We start from the raw sequence: 16,063 nt of genomic DNA on the forward strand, positions 1-16,063 counted from the left end.
TTCCCCTGCTGTTCCTGCAGAGGGGTAATCAATGTGTGGGGAAGATGGGCTGAAAGGGAAGACAGAGTACTGCTCTTAGCACTTATGAGCCCAGATGGCTTCCTCCTAAAGATTTGTGGCCTTTGGGCTGGAGAGCTGACCTCCAGGAGAAGTCAAGAAGAGAAAGGAGAAGAGAGATTTACCTGCATGAGCGCTCTGCAACGGCTGCAACAGAATGCTTCCCACCTGGGCCCTGCAGCGGGTCTGTGCTGCTCATTTTGACAGGCTGGGCAGTTGCAGTCAAAGAAATACTGAGACCTCAGCTTCTTTTGCCTTTCAGCAACACCCATCCTGCTCTCGTGAGGCCCTGCCGAGAGATCACACTTGGCCAATATTTAAAGCAAGAGAGTTAAGCACTACTTAAAAAACTTCAGCTTAGCAGACGATCTGGCCAATTATTCCTCATGTGATAAGTACCCTTTATTCAAATATTTGTGGAACCAGGTGTAGAAATAAGCTTCCAAGTTGAGGGGACAGAAAGAAAAAGAATCCAAAAAGTTGCTCCCAGCCCATTTTCAGAATATGAAGCTAATGGGGATGAAGCCGTGACATACATGATAATTTAGACACAACGGGGCCCAGTAAGAAGGCCTTTTCTTTTTCTTTCTTCCTCTCTCTCTCTCTCCCCTCCCTCCCTCCCTCCCTTCCTCCCTCCCTTTCCTTTTTCTTTCTTTTTTGCCTAAGGATGCACTGCCTCTTCCAAGAAACAAACATTGGACAGGTGAAGGCACGTTCCCAGTGCTTTGCTCATTCTAGTTCACTCTGTCCTTTTCTGCTGGACTAGGGTAGACAGCAACGAGACAGGATGGCTCACCATAGCAGTGGAGAATCTCTTGCCCTTTTCCAATCTGCTCTGATGCCCGAACGGTAGCGACAGTGCTGATGAAGGACACGCTGGTATTGGGGCTGCAGGAATGGTTCAGGAGGCTGACAACAGGGAAGATGCCCGTGGCAAGGCGGACCTGCCTGCTGTTGGTAATGACGTTCTCTTTAGATTCTGGAGGTGCACGAGGAAAAAGGGAACATGGGTCAGGGCATTAGTCCTGCCCTCACCAGCCATTCCTCAGAAGATGAGCTGCACAGCTGGGCCTGACGCCCAGTTGAGTCATAGCTGCATAGCCGGATCCGATATGAATCACATTGAACATGGCTCACAGCAAACTCTGGTCCCCAGGAAGCAAAGCAAATGAACACACAAAAAGTCCACCCGAATCCTGGAACCTAACCACTGTGTCTCAATACCACAAAAAACCAAAGATTAGAACTTATAAAACATAATTAAAAAGGAATTACCAGTTGAGAGCTATCTAGGTAGACAGTTACATAATGTTCATAAGGACACAGGAACCAGGTTATTTCCCAAAGATTTTTTTTTTTTTAAAGTTGGGGAACAGTGTGTTTTTCCAGGACCCATCAGCTCCAAGTCAAGTAGTTGTTTCAATTTAGTTGTGGAGGGTGCAGCTCAGTGGCCCATGAGGGGGTCAAACAGGCAACCTTGGTGTTAATGAGCCCTGTGCTCTAATCAACTGAGCTAACTGGCTGCCCCTCCCAAAGACTTTTATAGTCTAAGTGCTTTTGTTGAACTGGTCTTTGGTTGGTTAACAGAACAAGTAACCTAATTACTACCCCAAACTAAACAAGCTTCTATTGTACAAAATCAGTGGTCCTTACACTTTCCTGCTCATTCTGTCCTTTGTCCCAACTTCATGGGAAGTCAGTCAGCAGTGGTTCTCATCGAAAAAAACTCTGGACTAGCTCTATTCAAGACAGTCTTACGTCCCAAACAATCTCTTCTTTGAAACACAATTAACCAGCAATTCAACTACATGATTGAAAATCAGGAAGGAAGGAAGGAAGGAAGGAAGGAAGGAAGGAAGGAAGGAAGGAAGGAAGGAAGGAAGGAAGGGAGGAAGCCTCTAAGCAGCGAGGCTATTTCTGCACCACAGCTCTTCATATGCGAGCTTTGTACCCTTGTGCAGGCCTACTTGCTCTTATTTTAGCCACAGTTCTAACCTGGGTATTCAGTTTCTCAGCCCACAGCAGCCCAGAAACAGAACTAATAAGAGGCAGGTTTTCTGACAACGGCCAAAGAGACAGGCGACAGACTGGAGAAGGAGGCAGAAAACTTATACAAGAATAACAGTTGCCTCAGGGCAAACAAAAACACTGTACCACTCAAGTTTTACTACAACTGCAACATTTCCTTTCACCAGAGGTTCCTACACTGACAGCACACCTGTATGGGCTTTTGTAATAGCCATATCTCAGCAGCATGCACAACATGGATAAGCTGGGGCATCCAGAAAGCCTTAAATTGTGTTCAGTGGCCTTGGTTTATATGAGGAAATTGTATTTCCAACAGAACTCGTTAAATAAGAAAGATATTGGTACTCAGAGGGAAACTTTCAGTTTTCTGGAAAACTGAAAAACCATCAGATAATTCTGGTATCACTGTATATGCCAGGAATCTCAATACGCCAATCTCCGAAGGAATAAAGCAGTCTAGGTACAAATGCAATGAATAGAGAAAATATCATGAACCATCATGTGAAAATGTTCTAGAAAGGAAAACATGAAATATAGGCATAATGTCTCTCTGCAGACCAATCTATTATCTGTTGCCATGGAGGACAAGAATAGGACAAATAAATAACATTCACAGAGCATCCAAATGACTCAATTTTAGTCAACAATTCTACAAATTGTATTGAAATCTTTCATCAGAGCTTCTCCTACGTGCTTAACAGATTTCAGTTTCCCCTCCTCCCACCCCGCTTTGCCCCTTCTGGTATACGTGCTAATGAGCAGTGAAAATGCTAAAAGGTAGGCAGCAGGAAGGAGTAGTACAGGGCACGAACAGTTTGTGGTCTGAATAATCAGCCTCTGCATAATTAAAAGTTGCCTTGCATTCCCAACCACTGATAACTGGCAATCTATATTAGAACAGCTGCTAAGATTTTCCCAGAAAAAATGATCACAATACAGTGAGTAATGTCAGCTTCGTGAATTATTTATAGGCTATCCTTTAACAGAAGTAGGGCCGGGAACTGAGTGTGGTGAGTATTTATGTCAGAGTTGAGTCTCTCTCTAATTATGTCAAAAAAATTAAGTATTGATTTAAAAAAAAAATTCAATATTTTGCATTAGTCATCTATTAGTAGAGATAATAGAACGTGAGACTAGGTATGTACCTTATCAACCAAATTTAACATGTGACATTTTGTGTGTAAAAAATAAGATGGAATGATGCTTTATTTTACCAAAAGTGTACCTCGCTAATAATATCCCTAGTGCATTTAAAATGGGATTCAAGAAAAGAGAAAAAGATTCATTCGCAATCCTTCCAGAATATACCTATTCTGGTAGATATTTTACAAAACAAGAAATCCGTGTGTATATTGAATAGTCAAGGACCCAAACTGCAGGTAGATTCCTTGGTTGTTGAAGAGTGAAAGCAAAGGGCAGTGAATTGATCTGAACCTACACAGAACCTCGCTGAGCCTTGTTACGACTTGAATCCAGATACAACATGTGCCATTCTCACTGAGACAGAACCACACATACCATGGTCTAGAACAGCGGTTCTCAACCTTCCTAATGCTGCGACCCCTTAATATAGTTCCTCATGCTGTGGTGACCCCCAACCATAAAATTATTTTCGTTGCTACTCTATAACTGTAATTTTGCTACTGTTATGAATCGTAATGTAAGTATCTTTTGGTTTTCCGATGGTCTTAGGCGACCCCTGTGAAAGGGTTATTGGACCCCCAAAGGGGTCACGACCCATAGGTTGAGAACCGCTGGTCTAGAATATCATCAGTGCCTAACTCTGTCCCTTAAGATAAGAACCAAAGAGAGGTTTCTGAGGCACTTTGATTAAATAGGATTTATTCAAAGATAATAACATACATTTTTAAAGTTTTTTTTTGTCAGTCTATCCTAGTTAGCACTTTAATCCTTCTTCTGCGCTACTAATGAAACAGCTGCTAATGAAATTCAATGAGAACACTAAATTGGGCGGTGTTGGAGCCCCAAAGAAATAATAAAAAGGGATATAACAAGATTAGAAATATGAGCAGACTAAAACAAAATTAGATTGAATTCAGAAATGAAAGTGAACATTGCTGGTGGGCATGTAACTGGTACTGCTTTCCTGGAGGGCAACTTTGCACTATGTATCAAGTGCCTTAAAAATGTTCATATAAAAAATGTTCGAATCATTTGAATTATTTTTATTAAAAAACTAATTAAAATTACAAAAGAATACATGATAATCAGGAAAATTTAAAACCTGAAAATTATACAGAAAATAATGGTCAAGTATAATCCTATCAGCCAGGTATAACATTTGGCTGCATTTTCTTGCAGTCTTCTTTCTAGCCTTATCTATGGCAATTTTAACATAATTGGCACCATAGTGCACACAGTGGTTTGTAAGTTACTTTTTTTTTTTTTAAGATTTTTATTGGGGAATTGGGGGGATGGGAACAGTGCTGGGGAATTGGGGGAAGGGGAACAGACAAGTTGCTGTTGTTTTGTTCTTCAATCTAGTTGTTGAGGACGTTGCTTCACTGGCCCAAGTTGGCACCATCATTGCGCTCTTCCTGGGTGAGGCAGATCAGTCGCCGGCTTCTGGACGGCTGCTGGCCACTCACTACATACGGTAGCCCATGGCAACCCACTGCAACAGGGACTGCAGCCTACGCCGTCACTGGCGACTCACGGCAGCCCAGCTCCAGGTTGAACTGTTGTTCAGCATCTTAGCTGTAGAGGGCAGTGTCACTGGCCCTTATATGTGGGATCCAAACCGGGGCCCTCTGGCATCCCAAGCGAGTTCTTAACTATCGCGCCACCCGGCCGGCCCCTGTAAGTTACTTCTTTTCACTTAACATGTCATGGCCATTTCTTTACAGCCTAACCTAAAATGCATACAATAATAATAATAATAACCAAAGCAACTTTGCCAATTTGATAGGCCAAAATGGTATCTTGTTTTAATTACTAGAAAGAGGTCAGACCAGACCCCGCTTATTACAACTTTGTTAAAATGTATATTTTTAATATATTTATTGAGATCTAATTTATTTAATATAAGATTCACCTATTGTAAGCGTACTAATTCAATAAGTTTTGGGTGGAAATATACATAAGGTGTGCAACCACTATCATAATCCAGTTTTAGAACATTTCCATCCCTATGCATATTTTAAAAAGTTGGATTTTAAGAGCTGTATAGTTGCTAGCAATGTTCTCTCATTTTGTCATTCATATTTCAATTTTTGGTTATGGGTTTTTGGAGGTGGGGTGTTAAAACAACAACTATTTCATTTGCTTACAATGCTGTGTGCCAGCAACTCATGCCTGAGCTTAGCTGAACGTTTTTTCTGCGGGTTTTGCCTGGGATTACTCATATGATTGCATTCATCTGGCACTTGGTCTGTTTCCCTCAAGGAGGCTAGCCAGGCTTGTTCACATAGCCACATCATCATTTTAAGAAGTTGACAACGGAAGCTGCAAGGTCTCTTAAGGTCTAGATTCAGAAGTCACATAAGGTCACTTCTACTGCATTCCATTGGTCAAAGCAAGTTGCAGGGTTGGCCCAGATTCGAGGGCAGGGGAAACAGACACCACCTCTTGGTGGGAGAAAAAGCAGTCAAGTTGCAAAGGGACAAACATACAGGGATGGGAGAAATTGTGGGGGTCATTTTTGCAAATAATCTTCTCCAGAAGCCTGTAGGTTCATCCAGTCCTCTCTGCATGAGAATACTGAGACGCACAGAGGCTGAGTAAACTGACCAAGTTCATACTGAGGGTTAGCAGTACATCTGCAACGGGAACTCAGGTCTGCTGCCTCCCAGTCCAGTGTTTCCATTCCTTCAAGGACCTTTTTCACACTCTCTATCTTCTTTACTGATTATAATGTTTTTTATGTTTGGTATTTAGGTTAAATCTAACTATCTTTTAATTTCCTAAATTTGGTATTATATATTTTAGAAAGCTTCTCTCCTTCTAAGAACACATAAATGTTCACTTACCTTTTCCTAGATATTTTATGGTTTAATTTTAAAATATCTAACTTTTTAATGATTCAAAGAAAGAATCTAATACTTTGGGGGGGGCTGTCATATCAGTGCCAAACTGTTTTTAATTATTGTAGCTCAGTAGTGTTATGAAATCTGATAGTAAGTACCAAGCCCCTTCAATACTCTTTAAAACAAAAAGGCTATTCTCATCCACTTATTCAAGATGAACTTTAGAATCATTGTCAAATTAAAAAAACAAAACCCTAACATCTAATTGTTTCTAATTGTGATTTTTGTCTGGAACTGCATTAGATTGATTAGGTTACTGTGGGGAAACTGCCATTTTTAGTTTTCAGTCTTTTCATCTAAGAATATGGCATGTCTCCACATTCATCCACGCCTCCTTTTACAGCCCTCCAAATCAAAATATCCTTGCATTTCTGGAAGAAACCCTACTTGGTCACATATTATTACTCCTTTAATAAACTGCTGGATGTGATGTGGTAGTGATTTATTCAGAATCTCTACATCTACAAGTAAGACTGGTCTATAGTTTTTATTGTTGGCTTTGCAGAACGAATGGGAAGGGGTTCTAGGTTCCCCATGCCCTGGCATAGTGTATATTGGATAAAATTTATCTGTTTCTTGAAAGATTTTTTTCTTCTTTATTTTTAAAAAATGTGGCTAAATATGTTCCTTACAAGTTTTAAAGAATTCACATGGAAAACAGTGGGTCTGGCTTGTTTTTATGTAAATATTTTGGTAACTTTTTCAATATCTTCCACAATTATTGGGTTTTTGAAATGTTTTCTCTTTCTGGGAAAATTTAGGCAATTGATATTTTTCTATGATGTTGTCTACTTAGTATTTTCAAATTTAATAGTTTAAAATTGTATTAAATATTTGCTTAATATTTAAAAGTGAATTTGGGGCTGGCCGAGTGGCTCAGTTGGATAAGAGTTGGGTTGGGAGCGTGAACTCTGAGCAGCAGGGCCACTGGTTCGGTTTCCACATTAGGGCCAGTGATGATGCGCCCTCTACAGCTAAGATGGTGAATGACAGCTCATCCTGGAGCTGGGCTGCCATGAGTGGTTGGCAGCCAGCGTGAGCTGGTGAGAGCTGCCGTGAGCCGCTGTGAGCCACCATGAGTGGCTGTTGGATGGCCAGCGACCAACTGCCTCAGCTGGAAAGAGCGTAATGATCATAATACCAACATGGGCCAGTGAAGCGGTGTCCTCCACAACTAGACTGAAGAACAAAAAGGACAGCAACTTGTCTGTTCCCCTTCCCCAGTTCCCCAACGATATTCCCCTTCCCCAGTTCCCCAACGCTATTCCCCTCCCCCAATTCCTCAATAAAATCTTTAATAAATAAATAAACAAAAATGAATTTATATTATTGGTTATATCCCCTTCATTGTTTCCAATTTGGGGGAGTTTTTTCCTAAATATATTTCTTAGTTAGATTTGTCAAATCTTTGTCTATATCAGTCTGTCAACTGTAGCCTGTGGGCCAAATCCTGCCTGCTGCTGCCTGTTTTTGTACAAATGTGGCCTAAGAATGTTTTTAAATTTTTAAGTGGTTGGAAAAAAAAAGAATTCTCATGACATGAAAAATTATGAGAAATTCAAATTTCAGGGTCCATAATAAAGTTTTATTGGAACACAGCCATGCTTGTTTGTTTGTGTATTGTCTATGGTTGCCTTCATGCTACCATAGCAGCTGAAATGCAAAAGAAACCACATGACCTGCCAAGCCCCAAATATTTACAGAATATTTTTTACAGAAAAAGTTTGCCATCCCTAGTCTATAGGACACAAGTCTTGATAAATATATCTACTGAATTCCCTAGTTTATTACATTATCTTGGTTTTTAGGTTCTTATTTTTTAATATAGTTGATCAAAGTCAGAGTGGTATATTAAAGTTTCTCACAACTATGGAGTTTTTGCCAGCTTCTTGTAAACTTAATCATTTTTGTTTTATAGACACAATCTGTATGTTTCTGAGAGCTGAGGTTGATGATATATTTCAGTGTGGAGAGTTTCTTTTATAAAAATGTCTTCCTTATTTTGCTAGATGTCTTCTTACCTTGGGTTAGTCTACTATTTCATATTGAAGGGGAGCAGTTTTGGCATTCCCAAAATATGACTTTTGGGATACTGACTATTTTAAACTGGTTATTTTTAAGACACAAAAGACCCAGAAAAAAATCTTTGACCTTCCCCTTGTCTAAAGGGAATTTAGAGAGAGGACCTGCTCTAGGAAGGAAGATATCACAGATAGCTATATAATGTAAACTAGTGTGTGACAGAGAGGAACCTAGCAAGGCCCATTTGTTCAAAGTCATTTCTGTGTCCCATTGTTAAAGATGCCCAGCAAATATTTATTTACCAACCATTTGCTTTTCCATCTGCCTTCCTGCCTTTCAAAGTCCCAAACCACAACCCCCTTCTCCTTAGCTCCAGAATGGCAAATAAGCCTGAACTGCCCAATGGGTCATACTCAGGTCTCATATTTTTATGGCACCTTCACTGTACATCTACAATAAATTTTAGACATTTTCTTCTGTTAATGTCTCTTGTTAACTTTATTAGTCTAGCCAAAAATTCACTCTTAACTTCTGAAAAATTTTACCCCAAATTTGCTATGAAGATAAAAATATTGAGTGTGATGAAATGTCACGTGCATAGAGCAAAAACATTTCCTTGGCTGTAAGGGGTAGGCCTATGGAGGAAAGTGGATGGAAAATACCTTCTTTTGTCCATATGGTTCTGCCATTCGGTCTCAGGGAGTCAGCCTGAGTTAGCGGTCCCCGGTACTGTTTACCTGGACAATAGTTTCCAGTTTTCAGAGCTCCTGGTATTTGTATCTTTTTTTGTATGTTCTATTAAGTAATTTCGAGACAAGACACAATAGAATCAAGAGTTGGTAACTTTCTGCCATTATCATCTGGAAGCCCATATACTATTTTTTATATTCAGAAAAGCAAAACAAAATGAAAACAATATTTTTTTAAATGCCAGTGAATGTACCCAAGGGGAAACATAATTCTGGAAAAACACTCAACAGATTTATTTTAGAAGATAGCAACAGCTCAAAGAAGCAAAAGAAAGCAGAGAAGAAAATAGAGACTAGCTTGCAATGTGCTTTTGTAGTACAATGGGACGAAGCCAGGGCTATTATTGGGCATTCCACATGCTTCAGGATGGGGATAAGGGTCTTGCCCAAAAACACCTCTAGTGAAATACATATATAGCACATAACTTGGCAGCTGAATTAAAATTAAAGATAAAAATCTATAAATAAGGGCCGGCAGAGTGGCTCAGTTGGTTAAGAGCTCGCTCAAGAGTTTGAGCTCTGAGCAACAGCGGTTCGAGTCCAGCCCGAGCTGAGTTGCCGCTGAGCTGCCAACAGGTGGCAGGATGGCTCAGCTAAAAAAAAAAAAAAATCTAATAAAAGGTTGACAAAATTCTACATTACTGAATATGAGAAGATCAAGAGCTAAATGTGTATAGTTTAGTTAAGCCACATTTAATATTCATCTGTTTATAAATCCTAGGTTTGGTTAATATCTAATTCCTCCCCTCAACAGTTTATTAGAAAATTGAGAAAAATATAATGAACTTATTGAATCAAAAGACATTATCAGCCAAAATGGAGATCAGACGATAGAAATATAGGAAACACAATTTCTTTTTCCATAATAGGTCTCTTGTCAGTACATTATATTAGATATGTCACTCATGATGCTGGGCACATCTAACCTCCCCTTAGATATAGGATCTGGTTCAGGAAAGCAGGGCTAGGCTGGTCTGTGTCTAGAGGTGGCCCCTAGATTGTAGGGCACCTGTCCAGTGGACAGCCCAAACATAGGCTGGCCAACAGCTATGGTAGTATTGTGTGAAAAGCTGTGCTCGGTCAGGTTCCTCTCTTGGAAATTTAAAACAGCAAAATGAGAAAAATTTGTCAATTGAAAAGAGAAGAGAAAGAGTACCTGAGTCACATGAGTGAGCTAAGATTCTGATACCTTAACTATAGACACTGTTCTTTCTGTAGTCTTTATTGTTTCAGTTTTGTTTCACAATAAAAAATTAAGAGGGTAGGGCCAGCTGAGTAGCTCAGTTGGTTAAGAGTGGGAGCTCTGAACAACAGAGTTGCCGGTTCAATTCCCACATGGGCCAGTGAGCTGTGCCCGAGCTGAGCTGCCGCTGAGCTGCCAACAGGCGGCAGGATGGCTCAGCTGATGAGAGCATGTGCTCCTAACAACAAGGTGAGATGGTGGGCTATGCCCACCCGCAACTAAGATTGAATACGGCACCTTGAGCTGAGCAGCTGTGAGCTGCCGACAGGTGGCCGGATGGCAACTGGACTTGGAGCTGGGCTAGCTGCGCCCTCCACAACTAAGACTGAAGGACAACAACTTGGCTGGTCCCCTTCCCTAACACTATTCTCCTTCCCCAATTCCCCAATAAAATCTTAAATTAAAAAAGAAAAAGAGGGTAATAAAAGTTTTTAGCTTTAAAGTATTTTTACAAACAAACACATCATCTTCAAAATGCTGTAAAATTATGTGGGATTAAACTACGCACTTTACAGATGAGAAAACTGAGGCAGAGTGGGGTGAAATAATTTGTTAAGCTCACAAAGCTTTTCAGTGGCACAATCATGATAATACATGACTGCTGTGTTTTCTCATGAGCCCATTCTATTGGCTTCCTCTATAGGTCTTTCTCCCCAAACATTGGCTACATCAAAACAATACTGTAAGGCAGAAAAACATTTCCCTCTTACCTGTTTGCTGTATGGTAGTTATTGCCTGAGCATTACACTGTAGCTGTAACATGTGTCTCAGCATGGCCACTCCCCAAATATGCAACTCTTGACACAACGCAGGAACCATTGCTGCTTTCGGCTGAGATGATTTCAAACCTGTTGTGAGGGTCTGTAAACTGGTTGTGTCCAGCTGCCTGCACAGCGCAGAAACACTTAGAGCACAGAGGAATTTGTGCTCTGGCTTCTGGTTTTCAGTATGAGGCAAAAGATTGAAGACAGCATTATAATTATTTCCATACTTCCCATTAATATCACATCCAGGAATTGGGGTCTCAAACCTTTTGCCATTTTTCTCACCCTCCCCTCCCAGGTCATCACTGGTTTGCACCAGAGTCTTGCTTTCAGGTAAACAGATGTCCTTGTTTCTAATCTCTCCACGAAGCTTCTTTATGACGTTGTCAACATCCTCAAATCTAGCTATAAGAGTTGACCTCAGGGCAACGTGGCAAAAGACCCCCAGTGTGAGAAGCAGCCCCCCTAGAGAACATTCTATGCTATGGTAGAGATCCCAGGCCTGCTGCAGACACTCTTGGCTGCAGTACTTGGCATAGCTGCATCCGTCACAGGGAACCGTGGCCAAAGTGTGCTTCAAACATCTGTGACAGTAGACATCCCCATTGGTAACTCTGGTATCCCATTTGCTCTCCAGGCCATGATGCAGTGGTGGCATTTCTCCCGGGTTAAGGACACTCACAAAAGCATCCTCCTTCACCAGGAGCTCTCCTGGGAGAATATCTTTTGTGGCAATCAGGTAGCGGCCCTTTAAAGGGTCTGTACATAACCTCACAGATGATGATGCACTGGAAATTTGTTCATTCTCTTCCCTTAGGTCCATATCCTCAAAGGCTTTGGTTAGAGCTGCTGGGAAGGTTTCTGTGATATTCTCCTTTTCTTGTACCTTCATTTTCAGATGACCGAGATTTCTCTGCAGAATCTGAAATTGGGAAGCTGTTAGGATTGGTTTGGCGGTGAGGTTACATTCGAGATCACTGATGGCCTGACTTGCCTCCTGTAGTCTCCCCAGTGTCACCAGACACTCTGCCTTACGCAGCATCATCTTGGGTTGCAATCTTTCTGGATACCCATGCGTCTGTGCTCTGATGATGTCTTTAAGACACGTCTGAAAACAGGAAGGAAATCCAAAATGATCCTTGGTCCTTACTCTTCAATATCTATGGAAAGTCTTAGCACAAATCTACAGGAATGTTAAGGATTATTAAAAGTGGAACAACTACAATCATGTGCTTATTTCCTAACACCATATTCTACCGTGTGATCTTTTAATTGAGTGATAAGAAATCCACACTAAAGAGATTATGTTTAACTATCTTATTACATATTTCTGGTTTTGAGGGAAAAAGTCTTATAGATGAAAGAATTATAGTGTGGTGGGCACTATGGTATGGAGGGCAGTCTTTGAAGCCAAACAGACCTGCATTCCAATACTGACTTTGCCTCTTAAGAGCTGTATGACCTTGTGCAAGCGACTTAATTTCCCAGTGTCTTAGTTTTCTCATCTGAAAACAGGGAAAATAATACCTCACAGGGTTGAAGTACAGATGAAAATAAGGTTATATGAGTGTATATCTAAAGTGCTGAAAAAAGTGCCTGGAACATTGTATGTGCTCAGTATATGATAATCACTATTATAAGAAGGGAAATAGAAATAACCAATATAGGGAAGTTATAAAGGGTTAAATGTTCTTCTGGCCACAAATTCTTCTACTTACTGTCTTCAGTAGTCCAGGACTTTTTTTTTTTTTTAAACTGGGGAATTGGGGGAGGGGACCAGTGTTGGGGAATTGGGGAGGGGGACCAGTCAAGTTGTTGTTCTTCAATCTTGGTTATGGAGGGCACCAGTTGCCATCTGGCTGCCCATTAGCAGCTCGTGGCCTCTAAGCTCAAGGTGCTGTGTTCAATCTTAGTTGCGGGTGGGCGTAGCCACCATCCCATGCAGGAGTTGAACCAGCAGCCATGTTGTTAAGAGTGCACGCTCTATTCACTGAGCCATCCGGGTGGCAGCTCAGCTCAAGGTGCCGAGTTCAGCCTTAATTGTGGGTGGGCATAGCCCACCATCGAACAGGCAGTCTTGTTGTTAGGAGAATGTGCTCTCACCAGCTGAGTCATCCTGCCACCTGTTGGCAGTTCAGTGGCATCTCAGCTCGGGCGCAGTGTCACACTGGCCCATGTGGGAATTGAACCGGCAGCCCTGTTGCTCAGAGCTCGAGCTCTTAAGCTCACTTTTAACCAACTGAGCCACTCAGCTGGCCCAGTCCAGGACTTTGTTGCTTGGGGCCTAGAGTTAGATTCTTGCGCTCCGTTTTTTAGTCCAAAGGACAATAAGGGTGAACTTGTGACTATTCAAATAGTTCTAAATTCTAGGGCATAATTTAAATTTCTGTGGAATTCTGAAATGGATGTACCAAAATGGCATTTTAGAGTTTGTCTTGAGGCCTCAATTAGGGGATGAGGAAAAAGCCACTCATCTAACAAGTAAATAGTTTGCAAACCCTTGGAACCTGAAGTATTATTAGCACCTTATCTCACAGCTGATCTCAACACTGAGAACTGCTGACCCATTGGATACAGTCCATTGCCCTGTGGAATGTACCATGGCTCTCTTGTTAACGAACACTACTCCCACATAATCACCTACGATAGGTGAAATGAATCAGGAGAAAGAACAAGTTTGGTAGGCTATCAATTTGCTTCCAATTCAGCCAACTGGCCCGATTTTAGTGTTCTAAGGTATAAGCAGAGATGAAGGTCTAGTCCTCCAGCGAACCCCATACAGATCCTCTCCAACACATCAGGCACCCTGATACTCACTTCATACTGACCCAGGTGGAAGAGGGCTGCAGAGCGATTGGCATAACACAGCGAAATGTCCTCAGTGTTAGGCCCTGAGTGCGATACTCCCTGTAAAACAATGAACCAAACAAAGGTCTAAATGGAAACTAGCATCTTCAAAGTATTTTTTTCAGATAACAAGGGCTCAACTACTAAAGACTGTATGAAATTGGGAATGTTACTGGGTCTCTGTGCTTCCCCTGCTTCAGCTTCATTTTTAACCACCTTAGAGCAAAGCTGTAAAGATCAAGTGATGAAATAAATATTCAAAGCACTTTGAAGACAGCAGCATCAGACAGGGCTTCAGCTACAAACACTACTAAAGGTGAATGAAAACCAAGAACATAATACTGTACATAACAAAGGGTGAGTGGCACAAAGAGAAATTCACAAAGGAAGAAACACTATGATATATAGGAAACAAATGGTTAATTCACATATAGATATCCACAAATATGAAAATGAATGCAGAAAAGGGCTACTTTTTTTTTCCATCACCAAATTGGCAAGAATTAATAATAATCATAAAGGTGGCATCTCAAATCACTGAAACACTCAAGAGTGCGAGCTCTGAGCAACAGTGGTTCGATGCCCGGCCCAAGCTGAGCTGCTACTGGGCTGCCAATAGGTGGCAGGATGGATCAGCTAAAAAACAAAAACAAAAACAAAAAATTAAATCACAGGAGCAAAGATGGGGATTATTTAATAAAAGTATTGGGACAAGTAGGTAAGCTAGTGAGAAAAAATAAAGTTGGCTGTCTATATATGATAAAACTTTCACTAGGATAAATTCCAAATGGATTGGAATCTTAACGTAAAAATGAAACTATAAGAGCACTAGAAGAAAATATAGGAATAGTCTAAAGTGATGTTGGAGTGAGGAATACCTTTTTAGTTATGATACAAAACTCAGAAGTCTATAAAAATTTAATAAATTTGACCACATAAAAATAAAAAATTTCTGTACAGCAAAAACCAATAAAAGCAACATCTAAAGGCAAACATTGAACTGTAAAAAATATTTGCAACTCATATTACAGGCAAAGGTCTCTTTTCTTTACTTTATGAACAGCTCCTACAGATCAAGAAGATGACAACCAAGAATTTCATAGGAAAAAAGCAAATGATATGAACAGTTCTAACAGGAAATATAAATGGCTCTTAAACATATGAAACAATGCTCAATGTCACTTATAATCAGCAAAATGCAAATTAAAACTCTACTGAGATACCATTTTTTATTTTTCAGTTTGGCAAAGAAAAATAAAATTGATAGAACACTGAGGTGACAAAAGAGTGGGATAATTAATATTCTCATATGTGTGTTGTTAGTGGGAGCGTAAATTGGTCTCATGATTATGGAGGGCAATTTAGCAATATATATATGTATAAATATTTAAGCACATATATATTTAAGTATGTTATATATTTATAACATATATATTAAGTATATTGTATACACACACACACACACACACACACACGTTGACCAGCAATTCCTCTTCTAGGAATTTATCCTACAGATATAATTATTTATCCTATAGGTATGTGCAAAACAACATACATGCAAAGTGTCTCATCACAAAATTGTTTGAAATAGCAAAAGAGAGAAAACAACTTAAATATTGGTCTAGAGGACTAACTAAATAAATTCCTATTATATCCATTTAACAGAATACCACGTAGCCATAAGAAAAGAATAAGGAAATAGCGAGTGGGTAAAAAATGAAATCAAAGAAGAAATCAAAAGCTATCTTAAGACAAACGAAAATGAAAACACTATACCCAAAAGCTATAGGATACAGTGAAAGCAGTCCTAAGAGGGAAATTCACAGCAATGCAGGCCTACCTAAAGAAAGAACAATCTCAAATCAACAGACTATCTTTACATCTAAGGGAACTGGAAAAAGAACAGCAACACAAGCCCAAAAGAAGTACAAGGAAGAAAATAATAAAGACCAGAGCAGAAATAAATGAAATAGAGACCAAACAAAAAACAATACAAAAGATCAATGAAACCAAGAGCTGGTTTTTTGAAAAGAGAAACAAAATTGAGAAACACTTAGCCAGACTCGCCAAGAAAAAGAGACAGAGAACCCAAATTAATAAAATCAGAAATGAAAGAGAAGTGACAACAGATACCACAGAAATACAGAAAATTGTAAGAAAATACTATGAGCAACTATATGCCAACAAATTCAACAATCTGGAAGAAATAAATAAATTTCCAGAAGCATATAATCTACCAAGTCTGAACCAAGAAGAAACAGAAACTCTGAACAGACTGATTACTACCAAAGAAATTGAATCAGTAAT

At 40.1% G+C, this 16,063-nt stretch overlaps 1 protein-coding gene across 1 annotated transcript in view; it reads right to left on the bottom strand.

The window, feature by feature from the left end:
- SMYD4 (SET and MYND domain containing 4) overlaps positions 1-16,063 on the bottom strand; it is a 37,941-nt gene that overhangs the window by 9,958 nt on the left and 11,920 nt on the right. Inside the window, exons 3-6 of the mRNA XM_019650390.1 lie at positions 13,727-13,816; positions 10,856-12,017; positions 854-1,036; positions 183-346 (exon numbers count right to left, since the gene is read on the bottom strand). Of these exons, the coding sequence (XP_019505935.1) occupies positions 183-346; positions 854-1,036; positions 10,856-12,017; positions 13,727-13,816 (1,599 nt within the window). The remainder of the gene's footprint in view (positions 1-182; positions 347-853; positions 1,037-10,855; positions 12,018-13,726; positions 13,817-16,063) is intronic.

The sequence above is a fragment of the Hipposideros armiger genome, unplaced genomic scaffold (genome assembly GCF_001890085.2).
Source record: "Hipposideros armiger isolate ML-2016 unplaced genomic scaffold, ASM189008v1 scaffold_141, whole genome shotgun sequence".
Classification (NCBI taxonomy): domain Eukaryota; kingdom Metazoa; phylum Chordata; class Mammalia; order Chiroptera; family Hipposideridae; genus Hipposideros; species Hipposideros armiger.